Raw genomic sequence first — 25,554 nt, 5'->3', positions numbered from 1 at the left:
TGTGTGTTTGTTTCGTGCCTGTCAATGGGGAAGATGCATCTCAGGGTTGTATAACGCATACATACTTCGATATTGTTTGAATCTTTGAAGTGGTGATATGCACATACTTTGGTAATAAATTTCCTTTAAGCAGGGCAGCACAGCATGGTGGGCTGAAGGGCCTGTACTGTTCTGTATTACTCTTTGTCCTATTGAGGGTGATCACTGGGGAAGATCGGAGGACTGGAATGGGGACGAGTGCAAGGGGGAGGGGTGAGGGCCAACGTGTGAGAGGATCCTGACCAATGGGAGTGCCGGGATGCGCCTTCGTCACAGTTTTTTTAAAGCCCAATAATATTGTCCGCGGAGTATCGGAATGAGGAATTTTATGTATTTATTTAGGGATGCAACGTGGAACAAGCCCCTTTCCGGCCCAACTGACCCACATCCACTCAAAATACCCCTAATGACCCAACCTCCACAAGCCCCTGGGGTAGAGAAACCCAGAAATTGCAGAGGACGGGTTCCTCCGGATCAACGATCCGTGCCACCAGCAACCCATCTATCTAACTGTAGCCTAATCACAGGACAATTTAAAATGACCATTTAACCCACCAACCGGTATTTCCTTGGGCTGCGTGCGAGGGAACCAGAGCACTCGGGGCAAACGCACGCGCACGCGGGAAGGAACATGCAGACTGTCTTACAGGGGACGTCGGAATTGGCCTCCGGAATTCCAGCACCCTGAGCTACAACGGCGCTGCGCTAACCACGACACTCTGGGTGGTGCACGTGGACAATACTTGTACAGAGGACCCAGGCTGAGAATCCAGTTGTGTAAAAAGTGCATTTTGTTTATTACACAAACCTTAAAAAAGTATCAATAGCTATAAAATGTATGACATGCTTAGATTTTAAAATGGTCCACAAAGAAGTATCATGTCAAAACCTGGCCCCGGTGACCTTGCTCTTTAGTCAGCTTTGATTATTTTTGCAGAGCCTGCACCACGTAGTAGACGTAGTCCATCTGTAGATGTAGATGCGGTGAAAGCCTACCGAGAAGACCAGCGACTCTTGGCCATGCCAAGAGGATGTCCACTGGTCTACAAGACTGCCCATGGCAGGGGTTCCCAAGTTTTCTTCCTTCTTCTTCTCTTTCTCTCATTCTCTCTCTCTCTATCTATTGAGATACAGAGTGGAATAGGCCCTTCCAGCTCTTCAAGCTGTTCTGCCCAACAATCCCCTGATTTAACCCTAGCCTAATCACGTGCCAAGTGGTTAAGGCATTGGACTAGCGACCTGAAGGTCGTGAGTTCGAGCCCCAGCTGAGGGAACATGTTGTGTCCTTGAGCAAGGCACTTAACCACACACATTGCTCTGCAACGACACTGGTGCCAAGCTGTATGGGTCCTAAAGCCCTTCCCTTGGACAATATTGGTGTCGTGGAGAGGGGAGACTTTCAGCATGGGCAACTGCTGGTCTTCCATACAACCTTGCCCAGGCCTGCGCCCTGGAGAGTGAAGACTTTCCAGGCGCATATCCATGGTCTCGCAAGACTAACGGATGCTTAAATTTAACTTAAATCACGGGACAATTTATAATGACCAATTAACCTACCAACCAGTACGTCTTTGGACTGTGGGGAGGAAACAGGAGCACCCGGAGGAAACAGGGAGAACGTACAAACTCCTTACAAGTGGTGGGAATTAAACCCAGGTTCCTGCACTGCAAAGCATTGTGCTAACCACTACACCTTATGCCATGGATATACCATGGCCCTCTACCATTCCACCAAGAGGACCACAACCTTGTCATGGGGTTTGGAGGCTTGTGTACCTCAATGACCCAGAGAGCTACATTGGCTGGAATCAGGTCTTCCTGGTTTGGCTCTTGGTGAGGTCACCCAAAAATGTCAAAGGGTAGAGGTCAGACTAAGAGTGGTCAGCGGTCCTCCAGGTTCAGGGGTTCAGCTCAGGGCTAACAACCCTGACTGGTCAAACAAAGTTGTTATGGAAACAGCAATGAAGAATTCTTCTACATCTGAGTGTGACGGTATTCCTGAGTCTCCACCCGGGACTTACATGACTGACAGCAGTGAAAACCGAGAGGAATACCGACACGATGAAGGAAGCCCTGAACACCGCCAGAGATGGAAGACCTTCATTGCTGCCCTAAACGCCAGAGGCGTAACAGGCAGTAAGTAAGTACCCCTACCATTATCTGACAGGACCGAGGGCCTCAGGTTGGGAACCCCTGACTCACAGTATAATTTCTCTTTGCAATTAAAACAGGCGAGGTTGAAGGGTGGGTGGGGAGTGAAGGTGCAATATTCAAAAGTGCATCAGGCTCTAACACATCAAACTAATAATCTAGAGTATAATTAATAATCCAGTCACATAACCATTATACCACTATGCACTGTCCGCTTCCCAGCGTCTTTTCCCCTGATGACCACGTTGTCTGAAAGTTATTAAAACGTTCGCCTACTTCTGCCTTTGATGAAACCCAAGCATCCCTTCAGCTCCTGCAGGGAGATGGACTTGCTGCCGTTGAGGTCACAGTACTCAATGAATTTCCTGGTGCACTTCCGCGGCTTGGCGTTCTTCCTCAGGTAGACCTTAAAGGGCCTCAGCTCCTTCTCGGAGATCTCACTGTTGAGGTCCTTGTCCAGCTTGCCAAAGTACCAGCGAATGGCGCGGTCTTCCAGCAAAAAACCGACCGATCCTTCAGAAAGTCTGTAAAAGGAATACAATACACATCTACTATGCCATAATAAAACGTTGGGGTCAGCACGATAGCATAGTGGTTAGCACGATGCTCTGCAGTACAGTAGACCCAGGTTCAATTCCTGCCGCTGCCTGTAAGTTCTCCCCCTGACTGCGTGGGTTTCCTCCAGGTGCTCCTGTTTCCTCCCACAGTCCAAAGATGTGCTGGTTAGCTATTATAAATTGCCCCATGATTAGGCTAGGATTAAACGGGGGGATTGTGAGGCAGCACAGCTCGGAAGGCCAGAGTGGCCTGTCCCACGCTCTATCTCATTTATAAATGATCACTGATGATAAATAATCACTGAGGCTGTCTACAAGAAGGGCCAGAGCCGTCTCTATTTCCTGAGGAGACTGAGGTCCTTTAACATCTGCCGGACGATGCTGAGGATGTTCTACGAGTCTGTGGTGGCCAGTGCGATCATGTTTGCTGTTGTGTGCTGGGGCAGCAGGCTGAGGGTAGCAGACACCAACAGAATCAACAAACTCATTCGTAAGGCCAGTGATGTTGTGGGGATGGAACTGGACTCTCTGACGGTGGTGTCTGAAAAGAGGATGCTGTCCAAGTTGCATGCCATCTTGGACAATGTCTCCCATCCACTACATAATGTACTGGTTGGGCACAGGAGTACATTCAGCCAGAGACTCATTCCACCGAGATACAACACAGAGCGTCATAGGAAGTCATTCCTGCCTGTGGCCATCAAACTTTACAACTCCTCCCTTGGAGGGTCAGACACCCTGAGCCGATAGGCTGGTCCTGGACTTATTTCCTGGCATAATTTACATATTACTATTTAACTATTTATGGTTTTATTACTATTTAATTATTTATGGTGCAACTGTAACGAAAACCAATTTCCCCTGGGATCAATAAAGTATGACTATGACTATGACCAAAATACAAAGTCTCAGGTTCCATTCTGACTGTATGAATAACTTGTGGTGTCAAGATCAACCTCGGTATACTATAAAAGCCAGTTAAGGATCAACTTTATTCTCCCTATGCATTATGAATTTGCTGTGGTGTGTTGGTACAATGTGCAACAAAAAATATTCAACAATTCTAAAGAATAAAAAACTATATGAAAATAAAGTTAGAAGTATGAATATAGAATAAATGTACAAAAATAAAGAAATGCCAGCATGGATTTACAATGTAAACAGCATTATAAAACGTGGCTTAAAGTGCAGTGACTGAGGAAATAGATAGAGTGGGTAGGGGAGGTGGCTAACTAGAGTGGTTGATCAGATTAACTGCCTGGGGGTGGCATGAATTTTTTGTTTTGATAGCCCTATAACAGCTTGCCAGAAGGGAGCTTTTTCCAAAACCCCAGTGTAACTTCAAAACATTAAACTAATCCAAAGGAAAACAAGAGAGCTGAGAGAGGTGAGTCTTAAGTTTGCCATTTACTTTAGGTGAGGTGTGCATGTATCACGTGGTAGCATCATGTCATATACAATTCACATTTTTATAGGCACCATTACGTGCCGTGTCGTATGACATGGGCAATCATGGTCTTCCATCTGTCTTTAATCTGAAGCTCTTCCAAATCTTTTCTCTTTCCATGACCGTGATTGTTCTTGGCAAATCTTTCTACAGAAGTGCTTTGCCATTGCCTTCTTCTGGGCAGTGTCTTTAGAAAACGGGTGACCCCAGCCATTATCAATACTCTTCAGAGATTGTCTGCCTGGCGCCAGTGGTCGCATAACCAGGACTTGCGATGTGCACTGGCTGCTCATACGACCATCCCCCACCCGCTCCTGTGGCTTCACGTGACCCTGATCCTGGGGGGGGGGGGGCGGGGGCTAAGCCAGGTGTACACCTTGCCCAAGGGTGACCCGCAGGCTAGCGGAGGGAAGGAATTGGGTAGAGACTTATCTCCACCCCACCACCCAAATGAGGAGTACAGACAGGGTAAATGCAAATAGGCTTTTTCCACTGATGTTGGAGAGACTAGAACTGGGGGTCATAGGTTAAGGGTGAAAGGTAAAATACTTAAGGGGAAACAGAGGGTGAACATGTTTACTCAGAGGATGGTGCGAGTGTGGAACGAACTGCCAGTGGGGGGTGGGGATGGTGCTGGATGCAGGTTTGACTTCAATGCTTGAGAGAAGTTTGGATGGGTGCGTGGATGGGAGGGGTGTGGTCCGGGACTAAGCAGAATATTTCCACACAGATGAGATGGCCAAAGGACCTCCTCCTGAACAGTAGTGCACTATGGCTCTAGGAGGAGCAAAATTAATATCTGTATCACAAACACTGGCCTCATAGCAAACTGCGATTCAGGTGACTTGATGAAGATGCTGCAGGGTTTCCTACTACTTGAACCAGTGCTGAGGACAAAGGATGTGTAATGTCCTATCTCACCTATAGATAATGGGGTCAGAGTCATAGAGGAATACAGGCCCTTCCACCCATCCAGTTCATGCTAACCCTGGTGCCCAGCTAGCAAGTTACAATTTTCTGAGTTCAGCCCATATTCCTCCAAGCCGTTCCCCTTCATGTGCCTTTCTGAGTGCTTTTTAAACGATACGATTGTATCTCCCTCAACCACTTCCTCTAGCACCTTGTTCCATATTCCCAACATCTCTGCATGAAAAGTTGTCTCTTTTAAAACTTTTAGTACTCTCTCACTTAGTACTCTACCACCCTGGGGAAAAAAATATTATCCCCCTTATCTATACCGCTCATTTAAAAATATAATTCTACAAGGTCGTTCCTCACCCTCCTACTTTTCAAGGAATAAAACCTATCCTGGGCCAACATTGAAGGGTGAAGATGGTCTGTCCCGGGCCAACATCGAAGGGTGAAGATGGTCTGTCCCGGGCCAACATCGAAGGGTGAAGATGGTCTGACCTGGGTCAACATTGAAGGGTGAAGATGGTCTACCCTGGGCCAACAATGAAGGCCTGATCTGTGCAAATTCTCAAGCCCACAGAAGCTGGAAGCTGCGGGCGGCCTATCCTGGGGTTTGAGGACTGTACGTGCATGGGTAGGAAGAAGGAAGGGTGGGGAGGGAGAGATAAATACCTTCTCCATGTTAGGAGTGAGCTAGCCTGGGCCATATCCATAATGAGAGACTTCAACAATCCTGTTACAAACTCTGTCTTCTTTCCACCAGGGCAACCTGGAGACACATGACATGACAGACATTAGCAGGTCACAACAATCAGCTTTAAGACTCTCTCAGATGGTCCGAGGTGAAGGCAGACAGTCTTAAAGCAGACCATTAGATCCAATAAACAGCAAGTGAGGTGAATGCCAGCTCATCAGCCTTGTGGTGCTGGCTGAGAGACGACCGTTGCCCAATGTATCAGGCAATAGAGAACTGCCATGACTTTTACATCAGAAACACCAGAGATTCTGCGGATGCTGGAAATCCAGAGCAAAACACAAAATGCTGGAGGGACTCAGCAGGTCAGGCAGCGTCTATGGAGAGGAATTTGTGGGAGAAGCCAGGGGGTGGTAGTAGATGGTTGCGTCTCTGACGGGAGGCTTGTGGTAAGTGGAGTGCCGCAGGGACCGGTGCTGGGTCCATTGTCAATGTCATTTACATCAACAATCTAGATAATAATGCAGTTAACTGGATCAAAAAATTTGCAGATAACACCAAGATTAGGGGTATAGAGGACAAAAGCTATCATGGCTTACAGTGGGATCTGGACCTGCTGGAAAAATGAGCTGAAAAATGGAAGCTAAAACTTATTGCAACCAAGTGTGAGGTGTTGCACATCGGTAGGACCAACCAGGATAGGTCTTACACAGCGAACGGTAGGGCCCTGAGAGCGATCTGGGAATACAGGTCCATAATTTGTTGAAAATGGCATCACAAGTAGATAGGGTCATAAAGAAAACATTTGGCACGTTGGCCTTATAAATCAAAGTATTCAGTACAGGAAGTGGGACGTTATGTCGAAGTTGTATAAGGCATTGGTGTGGCCTCATTTGGAGTATTGTGTGCAGTTTTTGTCACCTACCTATTGGAAAGATGTAAATAAGGTTGAAAGAGTACAGAGAAAATTTAGAAGGATGTTGCCAGGTCTGGAGGACCTGAGTTATAAGGAAAGGTTGAACAGGTTAGGACTTTATTCCTTAGAAAGTAGAAGGTTGAGAAGAGATTTGATAGAGATATACAAAATTATGAGGGGTATAGAGAGGATAAATGCAAGCAGGCTTTTTCCACTGAGGTTGGGTGAGACTACAACCAGAGGTCATGGGTTAAGGGTGAAAGGTGAAAAGTTTAAGTGGAATATGAGGGGGATCTTCTTCACTGGGAGGACGATGAGAATGTGGGAACGAGCTGCCAGTGCAGGAGGTGCACGCAAGCTCGATTTCAACGTTGAAGTAAAGTTTGGGTGGGTACACGGACGGTAGGGATATGGAGGGCTATGGTCCCAGTGCAGGTCAGTGGGATAGGCAATTTAAACGATTCAGCATGGACTAGATGGGCTGAAGGGCCTGTTTCGGTGCTGTACTTTTCTATGACTCTAATTAACAGCCAACATTTTGGGCTGAGACTCTTCTTCAGGACTGGAACGGAAGGGAGCAGAAGCGAGAATAAGAAAGTGATAGGTGAGGGGGAAGGTAGGTGGGAGGGGATAAAGTCAGAAGCTGGGAGGTGATAGGTAGATTATATAGACCTTCATGATTATTATAGACTTCTGAGTTCCACACCTCACTTTCTGTTTCTAAACAGGAAGGAGACTTGTCTTTTCATTCTCTCCTGATATACAGACTCCTCTTGTTTCCAGTAGCATCCTCACACCTCTCTGCACTCCTTCTATGTCCTTCCAATCACTCACCTTGCAGCTTCCTGTCCCTGAAGAGGGGGGCCATCTCGGAGACTTTGGACTTTGCACTGCTCCCGCAGTCAGGAGTCTGATTCCTGCAGAGGCAACGGTAAAAGGTGAAAACACACACCAGTCCTCACTGCGGGATCAGAAGGGGAAGGACGAGCAATTTCAAGTTCCTGGGAGTCAACATCTCTGACGCACTATCCAGGGCCCAACATATCGATGCAGTACAAAGGCAGCACAACAACAGCTGTATTTCATGAGGAGTTTGAGGAGATTTGGTATGTCACAAACGACACTCACAAACTTCTACAGATTAGAGAACATTCTAACTGGCTTCATCACTGTCTGCTGGGGGTGTGGGGGCCACTGCACAGTATCGAAATAGGCTGCAGAGAGTTGTAAACTCAGTTAGCACCATCACAGGCACTAGCCTCCATAGTATCCAGGACATCTTCAAAAAGTGATGCCCCAAAAAGGCGGCATCCATCATTAAGGACCCCCATCACCCAGGACATGCCCTCTTCTCATTGCTACAATCAGGGAGGAGGTACAGGAGCCTGAAGACACACACTCAACGATTCAGGAACAGCTTCTTCCCCTCTGCCATCAGATTTCTGAATGAACATTGAACCCGTGAACACTATCTCACTACTTTTTAAATTTCTGTTTTTGCATTATTATTTAATTTAACTATTTTTCTGCTATTATTCTGTATTGCATTGTACTGCTGCCACAATGACAACAAACTTCATGACATATGTCAGTGATGTTAAACCTGATTCTGATTTTGACAGGAGATTCTACAGATGCCGCTAATCAAATCAATGCCTATTTCCCACTCAGTCACTAATTCTTGTTACCTTCAGCTCCCACAATCGCCACTGGGGACAAGAAATCCCAGTCTCCAAAGAAATTTAGATGTTATAATACAATATTCATGGAATTCAAATGAATGAGGGATGACTTCATTGAAACGTATCAAATGTTGAAGGGACTCAAGATGTGGAGAGGATGTTTCCCATGGTGGGGGAGTATAGGACCAGAGGGCACAGCCTCAGAATGGAGGGATGTCCTTTTAGAACAAAGATGAGGGGGATTTCTTTCACCAGAAAGTGGTGAATCTGTGGAGACCAAGACATTGGGTATATTTAAGGCAGAGGTTGATAGATTGCTGATTAGTCGGGCCGTGAAGGGATACAGGGAGAAGACTGAGGGGGAAAATAGATCAGCCATGATGAAAAGGTGGGGCAGACTCGATAGGTCAAATGTTCTAAATTCTGCTCCAACACAATACGAGGACGTGCTGGGGACAGCCTGCAGTGACCCCATGCTTCTGGCACCAACACAGCATACGCATGACTTACTAACCCTATCCTGTGCATTGTTAACCAGAACCAGAGCATCTAGTGGTCATGGGGAGAACGTACAAACTTTTTACAGACGGCAGCGGGAATTGAAGCCTCAATCGTCGGCGTTATTGAGTTCAAAGGTCAGGAGGTTACGTTGTAACTTTATAAAATTCTGGTTAGGCCACATCTGGATTATCGATTACTGTTCTGGTCACCCCACTACAGGAAGGACGTTGAGGCTTTGGAGAGTGTGCAGAAGAGGTTTACCAGGATGCTGCCTGGTTTAGAGGGCATGTGCTATCATGAGAGGCTGGACAAACGTGGGTTTTTCCCTCTGGAGTGTGGGAGGCTGAGGGGAGATCTGATAGAGGTTTATAAGATTATGAGAGGCATAGATCGAGTGGACAGAGAGTATCTATTTCCCAGGGTTGAAATGTCTAATACCAGAGGGCATGCATTGAAGGTGAGAGGGGGTGGGTTCAAGGGGGATGTGAGGGGTAAGTTTTTTACTCAGAGAGTGGTGGATGTCTGGTATGGTGATAGAGGCAAATATATTAGAGGCTTTTAAGAGACATTTGGATAGGCACATGTAAGGAAGATGGAGGGATAGGGACACGGTGTAGGTAGGAGTGATTAGCTTTTGAGGGTTTGTTTTAAGCTGGTTCGGCACAACATTGTGGCGAAGGGGCCTGTCCCTGGGCTGTAATGCTTTATGTTCTATGTAAAGAGTTATGTGACTCTGCCATAGAATGCCTGAAAGCTTGATCAAAACACATAGGTACTTAGCAAAGTCTGAAAGAAAGCCTGGATTACTGGATTACTCAATGGCTGTCACACCATGATCCATGAAGAATGGGGAGAAAATCTATACGTCCAAAGGAAAATTTGCCTTTCCACACAACCTGCATGAGAATTCACCCGACCAATGACAATTTATGAATATTTGGAGGAATTGCATTTCCTCTGCTCTCAGATGTTTATCTTTTTAAACTCACGCTGCACTTCCTTTTCCCCCTGACAAAAAACACATCATCTCCTGGCAAAGATTTTGTCTCTGACAAACCACGAAGAGTTGCTGCCCAAATGATTTACCCGGCAATGTAGTTAATGCAACCCTAGTTTCAAAACGATGTCTGTTCAATTTCAAAGGACAGCAAGGTAGCGTTAGCACAACACTTTGCAGGGCTGGTGACCGCGGCTCAATTCCTGACACTGCCCGTAAGGAGCTTGTACGTTCTCTCTGTGACCGTGTGGATTTCCTCCGGGTGCTCTGGTTTCCTCCCACAGGCCAAAGACGTACGAGTTAATAGGTTAATTGCTCATTGTAAATGGTCCCAGGATTAGGATAGAGTTAAATTGTTGAGTGGTGGCGTGTCTTGGAGGGCCAGAGGGGCCTATTCTGCGGAGTATCTCAATAAATAAATAAAAACATGCAACCCATTCAAGCGCTTCCTCATCATCTGCTGTGCTTCATTAGTCAAAGTACTGAGGACCAAGAGTGAGGATGTTACGTTGAAACTATACGCGATGTTGGTGAGGCTGAACTTGGAGTTTTGTGTGGAGCTCTGGTCACCTACCTACAGGAAAGATGTCAATGAGATTGAAAGAGTGCAGAGAATATTTACGAGGATGTTGCCAGGACTTGAGGACCTGGGCTATCTATTTATTTATTGAGACAGTGTGGAATAGGCCCTTCCAGCTCTTCAATCCCTGATTTAATCCTGGTCTAATCATGGGACTATTTCCAATGACCAACTAGCCTACCAACTAGTATATCTTTGGACTGTGGGAGGAAACCGGAGCACCCAGAGGAAACCCACACGGTCACGGGGAGAAGGTACAGACTCCTTGCAGGCAGCTGCAGCAATTGAACAGGGGCTGCTGGTACGAAAAGGTGTTGTGCTATCAATACACCACTGTGCTGCCCCAATATAGGGAAAAGTTGAGTAGGTTAGAACTTCATTCCCTGGAGCATAGGAGACTAAGGGGAGATTTGATTTAATAGACGTATACAAAATTATGAGGGCTACAGATAGAGCAAATGAAAGCAGGCTTTCTCCACTGAGATTGGGTAAGTCTAGAACCAGAGGTCAAAGGTTTAGGAGAGGAGTTCTTAAATTTTTTCTTATGCCTCGGACCTCTAGCATTAACCAAGCGGTCCATGGACCCCTGGTTTAGGGTGAAAGGTGAAATATTTAAAGGGAACTTGAGAGAGATCTTTTTCACTCAGAGGGAGGTGAGAGTGCGGAACGAGCTGCCTGTGAAAGTGGTAGATGTGGGTTTGATTTCAACTTTGAAGAGAAATTTGGGTAAGTACGTGTATGGGAGGAGTTGGAGGGGTATGGTCCAGGTGAAGGGTGATGGAACTAGTTCAGCATGGACGAGACGGGCCAAAGGGCCTGCTTCTGTGCTTGATGACTCCGACTCACCGGGCTGTTGTGCCTTGGATCGGGTGGCCTGAATCGACTTGAACACACCAGCAGTACCCAGTGGCCTGGTGGCACTGCACCTGCTTGTAGCGACCACCAGCGCTGCACTGTGGGACGAAGGCTCCCTCGTACTGATGCAGCTTAGCCTCTTCAATGGCAGCTCGGCGCTCCTGCTCACAAGACACTGGCTGGTCTAACAACGGGACGGAAAATACATGAAAAGGGCCATCCGGCATTAATGAAATGAAATGAAATATCTTTATTGTCATTGCATAGCACAACTTGTCATGCACCAATACAGCGAAAATGAGTTTACAACTCTCGTACTCAATCCTATAAAACAACAAATAAAATAAATAAAATCAAGTAACCAGCCAGTACAAGCACTGTCCAGCAGTACAAAAGCGAAACTCAGATGCATAACGGCCATAAAACCACTATTAAAGTAGCAATATAACAAATTTACGGATGATACTTAATCTATTGGTTCAGTGCAATTATAGCTCCGGGAAAAAAGCTATTTTTCAGTCTGGGAGTGCGGGCATAGAAAATCTTATAACGTCTGCCAGATGGAAGAAGTTCAAACAGACGATTGCATGGGTGTGTATTGTCCTTACAGATGCTTGTAGCTTTCCTTAGGCAGCGAGAGCTGTAGGTGTCCTCCAGGGCTGGGAGCTGTATCCCAATGATCTTCTGTGCGCTAGAGACGACCCGCTGAAGTGCTTTCCTATCAGCTGCTGTACAACTGAGATACCACACAGAGATGCAGTATGTTAAGATGCTCTCTATGGTGCAGCGGTAAAAGGTCACCAGCATTTGTTCAGGTAGACCAGCTTTCTTCAGCGTCCTGAGGAAAAACAAGCGTTGCTGTGCTTTCGTAACTATTGTTGTGGTGTTAGTGGACCATGTAAGGTCTTCTGAGATGTGTATTCCCAGAAACCTGAAATGGGACACTCTCTCCACTATGTCTCCGTTAATGTAGACTGGAGCGTACCCGTCATCCGCTCGTCCCTCGGGCTGAAACCTCTTCTGAAAGCAGCAAGTAATCTATTGGAGGAACTTAGCAGGTTGAGCAGCATCTGCAGGGGTAGGGAAAATCGATGTACTTGCGGGGAGGGGGCTCAGAAGTCAACGTTCTGGCTTAAAGCCTTGCAGGGTCTCAATCCAAAATAGTGACAATTCTTACTCCTTCACCCCTCCCACAGACTCCTCCTAAACTGCAAGTTCCTCCAGCTGATGCTCCAGATGTCAGCATCTGTAATTGCTTGTGTCCACTGTTTTCAAGAGGTGGTGGGGTGGTAAAACGACGCTCCTTCCCTCCACTGGCCTGCAGGTCACCCTTGGGCAAGGTGCAGCAATTGCTTAGCCCCCCCCCCACCCCCAGATCAAGGTTACGTGAGGCCATGGGAGCAGATGGTGGATGGTCATGTGAGCAGCTGGTAGATATCACCAAGTCCTGGTTACGTGACCACTGATGCCAGGCAAACAATCTCTGAAGGGTATTGATAATGGCTGGGGTCACCTATCTTGTATAGACAGTTCCCAGAGGAAGGCAATGGCAAACCACTTCTGTAGAAAATGTTGCCAAGAACAATCACAGTCAAGACCATGATTGCCCACATCGTACGACACAGCACATTATAATGACTACAACCAAAGAGTCAGATTGCCCACGAGAAAGCAGCTTCCATCAAGAGCTACTACCATCCAGTCCATGCTCTTTTCTCACTACTATCATCAGGCAGGTGGTACAGAAGCCTCAGGTCCCACACCACCAGGTTCAGGAACAGTTATTACCTCACAACCATCAGGCTCCTGAACCAGTGTGGATAACTTCACTCACCACAATGAGCCTCAGGTCCCACACCACCAGGTTCAGGAACAGTTATTACCCCTCAACCATCAGGCTCCTGAACCAGTGTGGATAACTTCACTCACCACAATTAGCCTCAGGTTCCACACCACCAGGTTCAGGAACAGTTATTACCCCACAACCATCAGACTCCTGAACCAGTGTGGATAACTTCACTCACCACAATGAGCCTCAGGTCCCACACCACCAGGTTCAGGAACAGTTATTACCCCACAACCATCAGGCTCCTGAACCAGTGTGGATAACTTCACTCACCACAATGAGCCTCAGGTCCCACACCACCAGGTTCAGGAACAGTTATTACCCCACAACCATCAGGCTCCTGAACCAGTGTGGATAACTTCACTCACCACAATGAGCCTCAGGTCCCACACCACCAGGTTCAGGAACAGTTATTACCCCTCAACCATCAGGCTCCTGAACCAGTGTGGATAACTTCACTCACCACAATTAGCCTCAGGTTCCACACCACCAGGTTCAGGAACAGTTATTACCCCACAACCATCAGACTCCTGAACCAGTGTGGATAACTTCACTCACCACAATGAGCCTCAGGTCCCACACCACCAGGTTCAGGAACAGTTATTACCCCACAACCATCAGGCTCCTGAACCAGTGTGGATAACTTCACTCACCACAATGAGCCTCAGGTCCCACACCACCAGGTTCAGGAACAGTTGTTACCCCACAACTATCAGGCTACTGAACCAGTGTGGATAACTTCACTCACCACAATGAGCCTCAGGTCCCACACCACCAGGTTCAGGAACAGTTATTACCCCACAACCATCAGGCTCCTGAACCAGTGTGGATAACTTCACTCACCACAATGAGCCTCAGGTCCCACACCAGCAGGTTCAGGAACAGTTATTACCCCACAACCATCAGGCTCCTGAACCAGTGTGGATAGTTTCACTCACCACTAATCTGATTCAATAACCTATAGACTCACTTTCAGGAACTCTACAACTCACCTTTTCAAACTTTTTTTTAACTATATGCATAACTTGCCTTTTTTTTGCATGTCACATGACATGGCACATAATGATGGTGATAATGATGACAACTGCTTCAGAAGGTTCTCATTTGCCAACAAGCTAACTTACAAGATGCCTTAAACTAGGAGGTAACTTTATTTTCAGGGACATGTGTTCATGGATGTCAGTTTGACAATGTCACAAAGGAATCAGATAATAAGCGACAGGGAACCTGAGTCTGGTGCATCGATCACTTGGGAAATACCAACCTCAACTTAATAGCCCCACCAAATGTTAACTCATTCATTTCCAGGCAAGGATCAGAACACAGTTAAGAAAAAACAGAGCATCTAGCTACGGATCAGAAATAGCGGCAGGAAGTTGTTAAGTTCAGCCAGCTTCATCCTAGGCACTGTCCTCTTCACTTTCGAGATCTTCAAAAGGTTGTTAATATATTTCATATCATGGGATCTGGACGATGCCTCAAAAAGGCGACATGCATATGGATGGAATTAGAAAGAAGGCATGACAGCATCTATATTTAAGGAGATTTGGTTTGTCAAGTAAAACACTCAAAAGCTTTTGCAAAAGCACTGTGAAGAGCATTCTAACTGGTTGCATCATCATTGAAATGGAGGGGCCACTGCACAGCACTGGAAAAAGCAGCCACATGGTCCCATTCAATAGGATCACTTCCAACCATCAACCATTCTAGCACATAACACTGGACAACAAAGATTTTGCTTCCTGAATACTTTAGGGTGTATCTTATGGATTTTGGGCTGCTGATCATGAAAGTCACGATGAAGTTTCTTGATCAGTCACTATTTAATCTATCCCATTCTTTAAAAGCCACATCAATCATAGGGGGTTTAAAAAATAATTAGAAAAAATGGGACTCGAAAGAGAAAATCTCAATAAGCCAAAGCATTTTCGCAATTGTATCCAAATTCTCATAGTGTGTTTGACTACCAGATTATCAGTTAACTTACTCAGAGACAAAGGAAGTGAAGATCCAAGAAGAGAAATAATAGAAAATTTATTAACAGAGTTAGCATCTAAAAAAAATCCCACATCGGGCAATCCTTGCGATTGATGTAATATAACCAAAATGTAAGATTTCTTATATTAACTGCCCAGTAATAAAATTTGAAGTTTGGTAAGGCTAATCCTCCATTCTTTTTATCTTTCTGAAGATGAATTTTATTTAATCTAGAATGCTTATTCTTCCATATATTAGAAGATATAATAGAGTCAAGAGAATCAAAAAAAGATTTAGGAATAAAAACAGGCAATTCCTGAAAAAGATATATAAATTAGGTATTAGATTAGATTATGAGGACACACAGTCCTCTTTTATTGTCATTTAGTAATACATGCAATAAGAAATGATACAATGTTGCTTTCAGGACTTGTTTGTAGAGGGAAGTCTCTTTTCGTTTGAACAACTGTCAACTAAATATAGTTCACCCAAAACTCATTTTTTTCGATACCTACAAATAAGAGATTTTTTACGGTCTCAAATAAGTACATTTCCTAAAAGTCCTGATAAGAATCTACTAGATGTAATTTTTAATTAGAAACCTTTTTATAATGGATCTATATCTAATATTTATAATATGCTGTTGGGAATGAGAAGTGTTCCTTTAGATAAAATTAAAAATCTTTGGGAACAAGATTTACAGACTTCAACTTCTGAGGAAACTTGGAATCAAATTTTTAAATTGGTTAACACTTCATCATTATGTGCCCGCCACTCTCTCCTACATTTTAAAGAGGTCCATAGGGCCCATATGACCAAGGATAAGTTGTCTTGTTTTTATTTAGATATATCTCCATATTGTGATAAATATAATAATGGAGAAGCTTCACTCATTCACATGTTTTGGACATGCCCGAGTCTTGGAAAATATTGGAAAGAAGTATTTCAAATTTTCTCGATACTTTTCAAAGTAAACTTTAAGCCTAATCCTTTCACCGCTTTATTTGGTATTGTTGGAGGAAAGGATATTATTTTGGAGTCACCTGACTTGCACATTGGTGTTTATTTCTCTTATGGCCAGAAGGACGCTCTTGCTTAAATGGAAAGATGCGGCCCCTCCTATCAATGCTCAATGTTTACGTGATGTGATATCATGTTTAAATTTAGAGAAGTTTCGATGTTCAATCTCTGAATCTAGCCAAGACTTTCAAACATCGTGGGGACCTTTTTTGAATTATTTTCAAAACCTTTGATTTACTGGTAAAGCACAGATGATGACTAATAATTTTTTTCCCTTTTCTTCTTTACTAATCAGCTTCGGTCTTGGTAGTGGGTTAGATTTTTTTATACAATAAAATTACTCTATTTCAATGTTACAACTTAATTAATCTGTATGAATATAGGGTAAGGAGTCTTTATATGCAACTTAGTATAATGTATTGATATATTTTTTTCTCTGTATTGTTTTATGTAAAAGTAATCATAAAAATATTGGAAAGATCAGTCACTATTTTTTAAAATCGCATATATTTGTTATTTCAATTCATAATAGCTGATACCAAGATTAAGGAAGGTATTTTTGTTCATCCATAAATCAAACAGGTCATCAAAGACAAGCAATTCAAAGAACTTATAGTGGGACTGGAGAAAATCACATGGAAGACATTCAAGGATGAAGATGAAAATTTTCTTGACAACTACAGAGAACCAAACTACATGCAGCTGGTTGGCAAATGCTTCAAATATACAAAACCACTAAGTACAACATATCACTAAAGATTCATTTTCTGTATTTCCACTTAGTCTTTTTCCTTGCAAATCTTGGCACTGTCAGTGATGAGCACGGTGAAGGGTTTCACCAGGACATTATGATTACGGAGAAACAGGATTTTGGCAACTGGAATCCATCAGTGCTGGCTGATTATTGTTGCACACTTAGGGAGAAGCCTCAGACACTGAGTACAAATGAGAATCATCAACAAAACATTTCTAACTTAGTTGAACTATTGCAAAGTGTCAATTCCATTATACAATTAAATGCATTATATTCAATAAACGTTAATTTCTTGTTTCTCCAAATTCCTCCGTGATACAAGTAGTCTGAAATTATACTTGTGTTTAGCTTCAAGTGGTCTATTTCTAAGGAAGCAAGACTTTAGGAAGAATTTGTTGCCCAGTGATGTTAATGGTGGTTTGTATCGAATGGAGTCGCTCCTACTTACCGAGCTTCGAGCTGCGGTTTGACTTGGCATCTCTGATGAATAGGAACCACGGGGCTGGGTACGACAGCTCTACAAGACAAATGCAAAATATTAAACATGTGAGGGTTTTATGCTCCTTGCTCTTTTTCACACCCATTCCATGTAAATCGGAGTTCTCATCTGTTCTCCTCTTCTCAGATGAACTAGTTTCAAAATTAACGTAAATGGACTATAGGACATTGGAGTCGAATTAGGCAATTCGGTGCACCATGTTACCTCTGCCAGTCGATTTATAGCAGATTTATTTTCCCTCTCAACCCAAAAAATAACGACTGTTCATTTTCCTCAGTGCCTGACCCACTGAGTTCCTCCAGCATACAAAGACCAGATATACAAAGGATTAGGAGGAATTTCTTCAGCCAGAGAGTGGTGAATCTGTGGAATCCATCGCCACGGACAGCTGTGGAGAATAAGCCTTTGGGTAGATTTAAAGCAGAGGTTGATAGGTTCTTGATTGTTAAGGGTGTCAAAGGTTACAGGGAGAAGGTAGGAAAATAGGGTTGAGAAGTATAATAAATATATATATATAAAAGTATATATATATATAAGAGAGAGGGGAGAGAGGGAGGGAGGGAGGGAGGGAGGGAGAGAGAGAGAGAGAGAGGGGGAGAGAGAGAGAGAGAGAGAGAGAGTGCGCTAGGGTGCCTAAGACCTCTGTACCATACTGTAGTAAGTTTATGTATTGCACTGCATTGCTGTGGCAAAAAAATCATGACGTCTGTGAGTGATGATAAACCTGGGTCTGATCTGGGTCTCTATTGTGAACTGAGAGTGGGAAGGGGGCAGGGAGAGGAGATTCATGGTTGGGAAAAGGGGAAGGGAGATGGGAGGAGGTGGGAAGCACCAGAGAGACATTCTGCAGTGATCAATAAACCAATTGCTTGTAATCAAATGACCTTACCTGGTGTTTGAGGTTTTGGTATGTCCACAACTGTACCACCTGCCACCTCTGACAATCTTTCTCCGCCACCTGTCCCACACCACTCCTGCAGTGCTCTACCATTGCCATTCACAACATCCTTTTCTCCCACCAGATCTACACACTCACTTTGCACTCCACGTTGACAAATACGGTACTGTGCAAAAATCTTATACACCCACCCTACACACAGTACCTATAAAAGGTATTCACATGCATGTGAGGTTTTCACGTTTTATTGTTTTACAACATTGAATCACAGTGGATTTAATTTGGCTTTTTTGACACTGATCAACAGGAAAAGATTATTTTGTGTTAAAGTGAAAACAGATCTCTACAAAGTGATCTAAATAAATTACAAATAAAAAACACAAAATAATTGATTGCTTAAGTATTCACCCCATTTAATATGACACACCAAATCATCACTGGTGCAGCCAATTGCTTTTAGAAGTCACATAATTAGTTAATTGGAGATCCATGTGCAGTCAAGGTGTTTCAACTGATCGCAGTAAAAATACACCTGTATCTGGAGGGTCCAACTGCTGGTGAGTCAGTATCCTGGCAAAAACTACACCATGAAGACAAAAGAACACTCCAAGCAACTTTGCTAAAAGGTTATTGAAAAGCACAAGTCAGAAGATGGATACAAGAAAATTTCCAAGTGGCTGAATGTCCTTTGGAGTACAGTTAAATCAATCATCAAGAATGGCACAGCTAGAGCAGGCCATCCTCAAAAACTGAGTGGCCGTGCAAGAAGGGGACTAGTGAGGGAGGCCACCAAGAGACCCATGACAACTCTGGAGGAGTTACAAGCCTCAGTGGCTGAGATGGGAGAGACTACACATACAACAACTGTTGCCCGGGTGCTTCACGAGTTGCAGTTTTATGGGAGAGTGGCAAAGGGAAAGCCAATATTGAAAAAAACTCCCATGAAATCTTGGCTAGAGTTTGCCAGAAGGCATGTGGGGAGGATCCAAAGTCAACTGGAAGAAGGTTCTATGGCCTGCTGAAACCAAAAACCAGGAGGGAGGAGAAGATGGCGGCGTGACGCAGCGCGGGCGGCCGTTCCAAATGAATATCGATATGTGTAACTAGGGGAGCCGTGCACAATCCAGATTTGAGGCAGACAGCCGTGAGAGTACAGAGGAACATCTGGAGTGACTTCTGAAATGCCCGCTTCGCTGCCGCTGCTACTGTGTGGTCGAGAATCTCCAGAGACGAAGGCCCCAAATCCTCGGCTTTGCCTATTGCCTGTTGCCGGGGCCGGGGTTGAAGCGCTCGGCAGAGATGGTGCTCGGTGCTCAGTGTCGAATAGGTGGTTGGAGGCTCGGAGTTTTTCGGACTGACTCGGAGTCGGACTGTGGTCGGATGCTTCCAGGATGCTGCATCGGCAAGTTGGCGGAGCTGGAGGTTCACCGTCTGTGTGAGATGATGGGACTTTCGAGAGACTCTGAGACTTTTACTGTGCCATGGTCTGTTCTTATCAAATTACGGTATTGCTTTGCACTGTTGTAACTATATGTTATAATTATGTGGTTTTTGTTAGTTTTTAAGTCGGTTTGTCATGTGTTTTCGTGATATCATTCTGGAAAAACATTTTTATCATTTATTAATGCATGCATTACTAAATGACAATAAAAGGAGGCTGCGTGTCCTCATAATCATAAAATTGACTCTTTTGCTCAGCAGACTAAGCGCCATGTTTGGCGTAAACCAAACACGTCACATCATCAAAACACACCATCCCTACCATGAAGCACGATGGTGGCTGCATCATGCTGTGGGGATGCTTCACTGCAGCTGGCCAAAGGCTTGTGAAGGTAGAGGGTAAAGTGATTACAGTGAAATACAGGGAAATCCTGGAGGAAAACATGATGCAAGAGAACTCTAACTTGGAAGAAGATTTGTTTTCCAGCAAGACAGTTACTCCAAGCATAAAGCCAAAGCTACACAGGAATGGCTTAAAAACAACTGTTAATGACCTGGAGTGACCAAGTCAGAGTCCAGATCTCAATCCAATTGAGAATTTGTGTCTGGAATTGAAAAGGGCTGTTCACTCACGATCCCCATGCAATCTGACAGAGCTTGAGCAGCTTTGAAACGAAGAATGAGGAAAAATTGCAGTGTCCAGTTGTGCAAAGCTGATGGAGACCTACAGACTCAAGGCTGCAATTGCTGCCAAAGGTGCATCTACTGAATACTGACTTGAAGGGGGTGAATACTTATGCAATCAATTATTTTGTGTATAATAATTGTAATAAATTTAGACCAATTTGTGGAAATTTGTTTTCACTTTGACATTATGGAGCCTTTTCTGTTAATCAAGTGTTAAAAAAGCCAAATTAAATCCACTGTGATTCAATGTTGTTTAACAATAAAACACGGAAACTTCCAAGGTGGGGAGAGGGTGTGAATATTTTTTATAGGCACTGTATATGTGCCTAAGACTTTTGCACAGAACTGTAAGTCTTATGGTCTTTTGTCTTAAGGCATAGCAATCACTTAATTCTTTCTTTTTGTATTTGCGCAGTTTGTTGTCTTTTGCACACTGGTTAAACACCCAAGTTGGTGCTGTCTTTCATTGATTATTTTATGGTTATTCTTCTATAATGGATTTATTGAGTGTGCCTGCAAGAAAATGAATCGCAGAGCTGTATGTGGTGACATATACGTACTTCAATAATAAATCTACTTTGAACTTCGAACTTGTACATATTAGTGCACTGACGGAGAAACCACAGATACTTCACCTGGATTTTTAGAGACCAGAAGTACATCTTTATGCTTCTCATCACCAGACTTCTGTTTGAGATTATCCACTGTCTCAGCTGTTTGGGAAAAATCCAAACAAAAGTTGGAAGGATTTGGAACTGGACCTTTTCTGTTGGATTGCATGTCTTGATCAACTGAGTTACATGGTACCTTTAGATCAGTCCTTTCAATTAAACTGTGTCAACAAAGACTCACTGATTAAACTTGATTTACTGCCTGAAACAATATTCTCCTTCTCTTTCAGAAGCATAAATTCCCAGGAGATTTTCAAACCCAGTTATTTTAAGGGTGACGATTATACAACATATACAGGTCCCAGGGCTGAATTTCTCCTCCTTCAAGCCTCCTGCCTTCTTGAAATTCATAATCTTAGCTGAGCCACCACAAGTCAGAAGTTAACTGCCCTCTCTGAGGAAGTGACAAAGGAGTATTACTTACAAAGAACCCAAAACACAAGAGATGCTGCAGAAATTGCAAATCCAGAGCATCACACACAAAATGCTGGAGGAACTTAGCAGATCAGGCAGCACCTATGAAGCAGAATAAACAATTGATGCTTCAGGCTGAGACCCTTGTGCCCCTTCTTATTCTGGCTTCTTCACCCTTCCTTTCTAGTCCTGATGAAGGGTCTCAGCCCAAAACATCGACTGTTTGTTCCTCTCCATGGATGCTGCCTGATCTACAGGGATCCGCTAGCATTTTGAGTGTGTGGTAGCCTAGTTATGTTTGGCCTTTTGTGGATATGTGGAACATGGTCCAAGTCTCTCTCAGATCTCCTCCTCATCTTCTCTTACATTACACTTGACGATGTTGGAAAACACTTTTTTTAAGTTATAAGATTTGTGCTTTTTGACAAACTCATGCATTTTTCCAAGTATGCAATGGTTCATCCCCACTCACTGGCAGAAAGCGGTATAGCAGCTAAACTAACGGTTTATCACCTTTCTTATTTTTCATTAGCACATTACCATGTGATGTAATTGTTTTCATTATGTTGCCTGTTAACTAGTTTGCACCTATAGAAGGAACTTCCCTTCTCTTATCTATAAAAGTGATGGATTTTTCAGGGGTTCCACCTTGGCTTCTTTGTCTACGCATCCATGCACCTCTCAGCATTGTTTCTCAGATCCTTATTTCATTTGCTTAGTATTTGTATGTTTGTTTACATTCTAAAAGAAACAGAAATATTGGAATTAAGTCTGCTCATTATTCCTAACTCCCAGAAGTACCCTAAAGATCAGAAAATAAACAGAGATCCAATAATGATCACTTCAATCCCGTTCCCTAGTCACTCTTGGCTACAATCTTTTTATTCGTTAAGTCAATAGTATAAAATAGTTACTAGGTAGTGTAGGTAATTAGAACATACCAATGAGGGATATGTACCTTTACCTTTGTTGCGAGACATGGTTCTTGTGTTTGCTTGAAGTTTGACTCCTTGTTCTGGGATCAGAAAAGAAAAGAATCGAAAAGGGACTATTATTGAGGTTAGTATTATCTATTCTACCCACACATTGATTAGATGCTTAGTAGCAACAAAAGTGTTGAATGGACAATTTGCAAGACATGAGACAACCTTGCCCAGATCTGACTTTGATGCTGCCTCTCATGCACAACCAGAGAGGCACATTAGTGCAACGTTTTTATAGTGTCAGTGGTTTGAAGATCTTTGAGAGGTTGGTTATGGCTAGAAGTAGCTCCTGTCTCAGCAAGGACCTGGACCCACTGCAATTTGCCTATTGCCATAATGGGTCTACAGCAGAAGCAACCTTGTTTGCTCTTCACGCGGCCTTGGATCACCTGGACAATACCAATACCTAGCAACACACAAAATGCTGCAGGAACTCAGCAGACCAGGCAGCATCTAGGAAAAGAGTACAGCTGAGGTTTCAAGCCTAGATACTACCCGGCCTGCTGGGTTCTTCCAGCATTTTGTGTCTGCTGCTCAGATTTCCAGCATCTTCATATTTTCTCTTGTTTGTGAATACAAATAACTACGTCAGGATGCTGTTCATCAACTACAGCTCAGCATTTAACACCATCATTCCTACAGCTCAGCATTTAACACAATCATTCCTACAGTTCTGATCAAAAAGCTCCAGAACTTGGGCCTCTGTACCTCCCTCTGCAACTGGATCCTAACCAAAAGGCCACAATCTGTGCAGATTGGAAATAACATCTCCACCTCGGCATCAACACTGGTGCACCTCAGGGATGTGTGCTTAGCCCACTGCTCTACTCTCTCTCTACACCCATGACTGGATGGCTGGGCACAGCTCAAATTCCATCTATAAATTCGCTGATGATACAGCCGTGTGTCGAATCTCAGATGGTGATGAAAGGGTGTACAGGAGTGAGATATATCAGCTTGTCGAGTGGTGACACCGCAACAAACTTGCACTCAATGTCAGTAAGACCAAAGAACTGATAGTGGACTGGAGAAAGGACAAGACGAGGGAACACACACCAGTCCTCATCGAAGGATCAGAAGTGGAAAGAGCGAGCAATTTTAAGATCCTCCATGCCAACATCTCTGAGGATCAATCCTGGACCCAACATATCGATGCAGCTATAAAGACGGCACGACAGCAGCTAGATTTTGTTCGGAGTTTGAGGAGATTTGGTATGTCACCAAAGACACTAACAAATTTCTACAAATGTACCATGGAGAGCATTTTAACTGACTGCATCACCATCTGGTATGGGGGAGGGGGGGTGGCACTGCACAGGATCAAAATAAGCTGCAGAGAGTTGTAAACTTAGTCAGTTGCATCACGGGCACCAGCCTCCATGGTATCCAGGACATCTTCAAGGAGTGATGCCTCTAAAAGTTGGCGTCCATCATTAAGAACCCTATCACCCCAGGACACGCTCTCTTCTCACTGTTACCATCAGGGAGGAGGTACAGGAGCCTAAAGACACACACTCAATGACTCAGGAACAGCTTCTTCCCCTCTGCTATCCGATTTCTGAATGGATGTTGAACCCATTAACACCACTTCAGACTCATTTTTTTTCTAGTTTTGAACTACTTATTTAACTATTTAATATATAAAATATATACTTACTGCAATCCATGCTTTTCCTATTATTATGTATTGCATTGAACTGCTGCCGCACAGACAACTAATTTCACAACATATGCCGGTGATATTAAACCCTGACGGATTCTGATTTGAAAAACGGGATTTCAATTCCCGACACTGTCTGTAAGGCGTTTACACATTCTCCGCACGACCGCGTGGGCCTTCTCCCACATCGTACGGGTTAGTAAGGGTCAGTATGTTGTGGGCATGTTATGTTGGTGCCAGTACCATGGCAACGTTGCCCTAAGCCCCCAGCGAATGACAAATTTCACTGTATATTTTGACGTCCATGTAACAAGTAAATATAACCTTTATACTGCTTTCCACACAAGAGTGTTATAAATGGAGAAGTATATGGAACAGAGATCCAACAGCCAGGAAGGTGGGACTGCAACGCTCTGTGGAGAGCGAAGAGCATGACGAGGCACAGACGACGTCACGGTCATCCACTGCAACCAAGGAAACCCCAGTTTGTGATGCTTGTTCACACCACTGGACCTGGACTTCCGAGGTCGAGAGATTGGAACTGCCCCCAGTGCAACGGCTTTTCCACTTTAAAAACTCTCCCACACAGGTTTCCTGAGATTGTTGAATGCAATGTACAACCACCACATGGAATAGAAAGGTGATGGGCCAAAGCCCGGCAAATTGGACTAGCTCGGATAGACATCAGGGTTGGGTTGGATGAGCTGAGCTAAAGCGCCTGTTTCTGTGCAATATGGGTTTGTGTGACACTTGAGATCTTTCACTCAGTATTGGATCCACAGTAACATCCTCAAACTGGTCCTCAGATCAATTTGCATTGTATGGACATGAAATCACAGGAACTTCGATCACAGGCCACTCACAGATTTCTCCCGATGTACCATGGACAGCATTCTAACTGGTTGCATCACCGTCTGGTATGGTGGGGGAGGGGAGGGGGCTATTGCACAGGATTGGTTAAAAAGCTGCAGAGAGTTGTGAACTCAGTCAGCTCCATCATGGCCACTAGTCCCCCCAGCATCCAGGGCATCTTCAAAGGGCAATGCCTCAAAAAGATGACGTCCTTCATTACGAAATCCCACCACCCAGGCCTTGCCCTCTTCTCAGTGCTACCATCAGGGAGAAGGTACAGGAGCCTGGAGACACACACTCAATGATTCAGGAACAGCTTCTTCCCCTCTGCCACCCGATTTCTGAATGGAATTGAACCCATGAACACTACCTCACTACTTTTTAATTTTTATTTTTGCACTACTTATTTAATGTAACTATTTTGTGTGTGTGTATATATCTATATATTTACTTTAATGCACATTTTTTCTCTATTATTATAATTTGGATTGTACTGCTGCCACGAAGACAAATTTCAAGACG

General features: G+C 44.1%; 1 protein-coding gene across 1 annotated transcript in view; it reads right to left on the bottom strand.

Annotated features, from left to right (window-relative positions):
* Window positions 1-25,554, bottom strand: part of LOC134355109 (SPARC-related modular calcium-binding protein 1-like) — a 192,711-nt gene that overhangs the window by 75,391 nt on the left and 91,766 nt on the right. Inside the window, exons 6-11 of the mRNA XM_063064856.1 lie at window positions 22,496-22,552; window positions 17,377-17,445; window positions 11,323-11,515; window positions 7,551-7,633; window positions 5,779-5,875; window positions 2,467-2,714 (exon numbers count right to left, since the gene is read on the bottom strand). Coding sequence (XP_062920926.1) covers window positions 2,467-2,714; window positions 5,779-5,875; window positions 7,551-7,633; window positions 11,323-11,515; window positions 17,377-17,445; window positions 22,496-22,552 — 747 coding nt within the window. The remainder of the gene's footprint in view (window positions 1-2,466; window positions 2,715-5,778; window positions 5,876-7,550; window positions 7,634-11,322; window positions 11,516-17,376; window positions 17,446-22,495; window positions 22,553-25,554) is intronic.

Source organism: Mobula hypostoma, chromosome 12 (genome assembly GCF_963921235.1).
Source record: "Mobula hypostoma chromosome 12, sMobHyp1.1, whole genome shotgun sequence".
In the NCBI taxonomy this organism is placed as follows: Eukaryota; Metazoa; Chordata; class Chondrichthyes; order Myliobatiformes; family Myliobatidae; genus Mobula; species Mobula hypostoma.
Note: the sequence above shows the minus strand (reverse complement) of the source record. Positions and strands in the feature narration are given on the sequence as shown.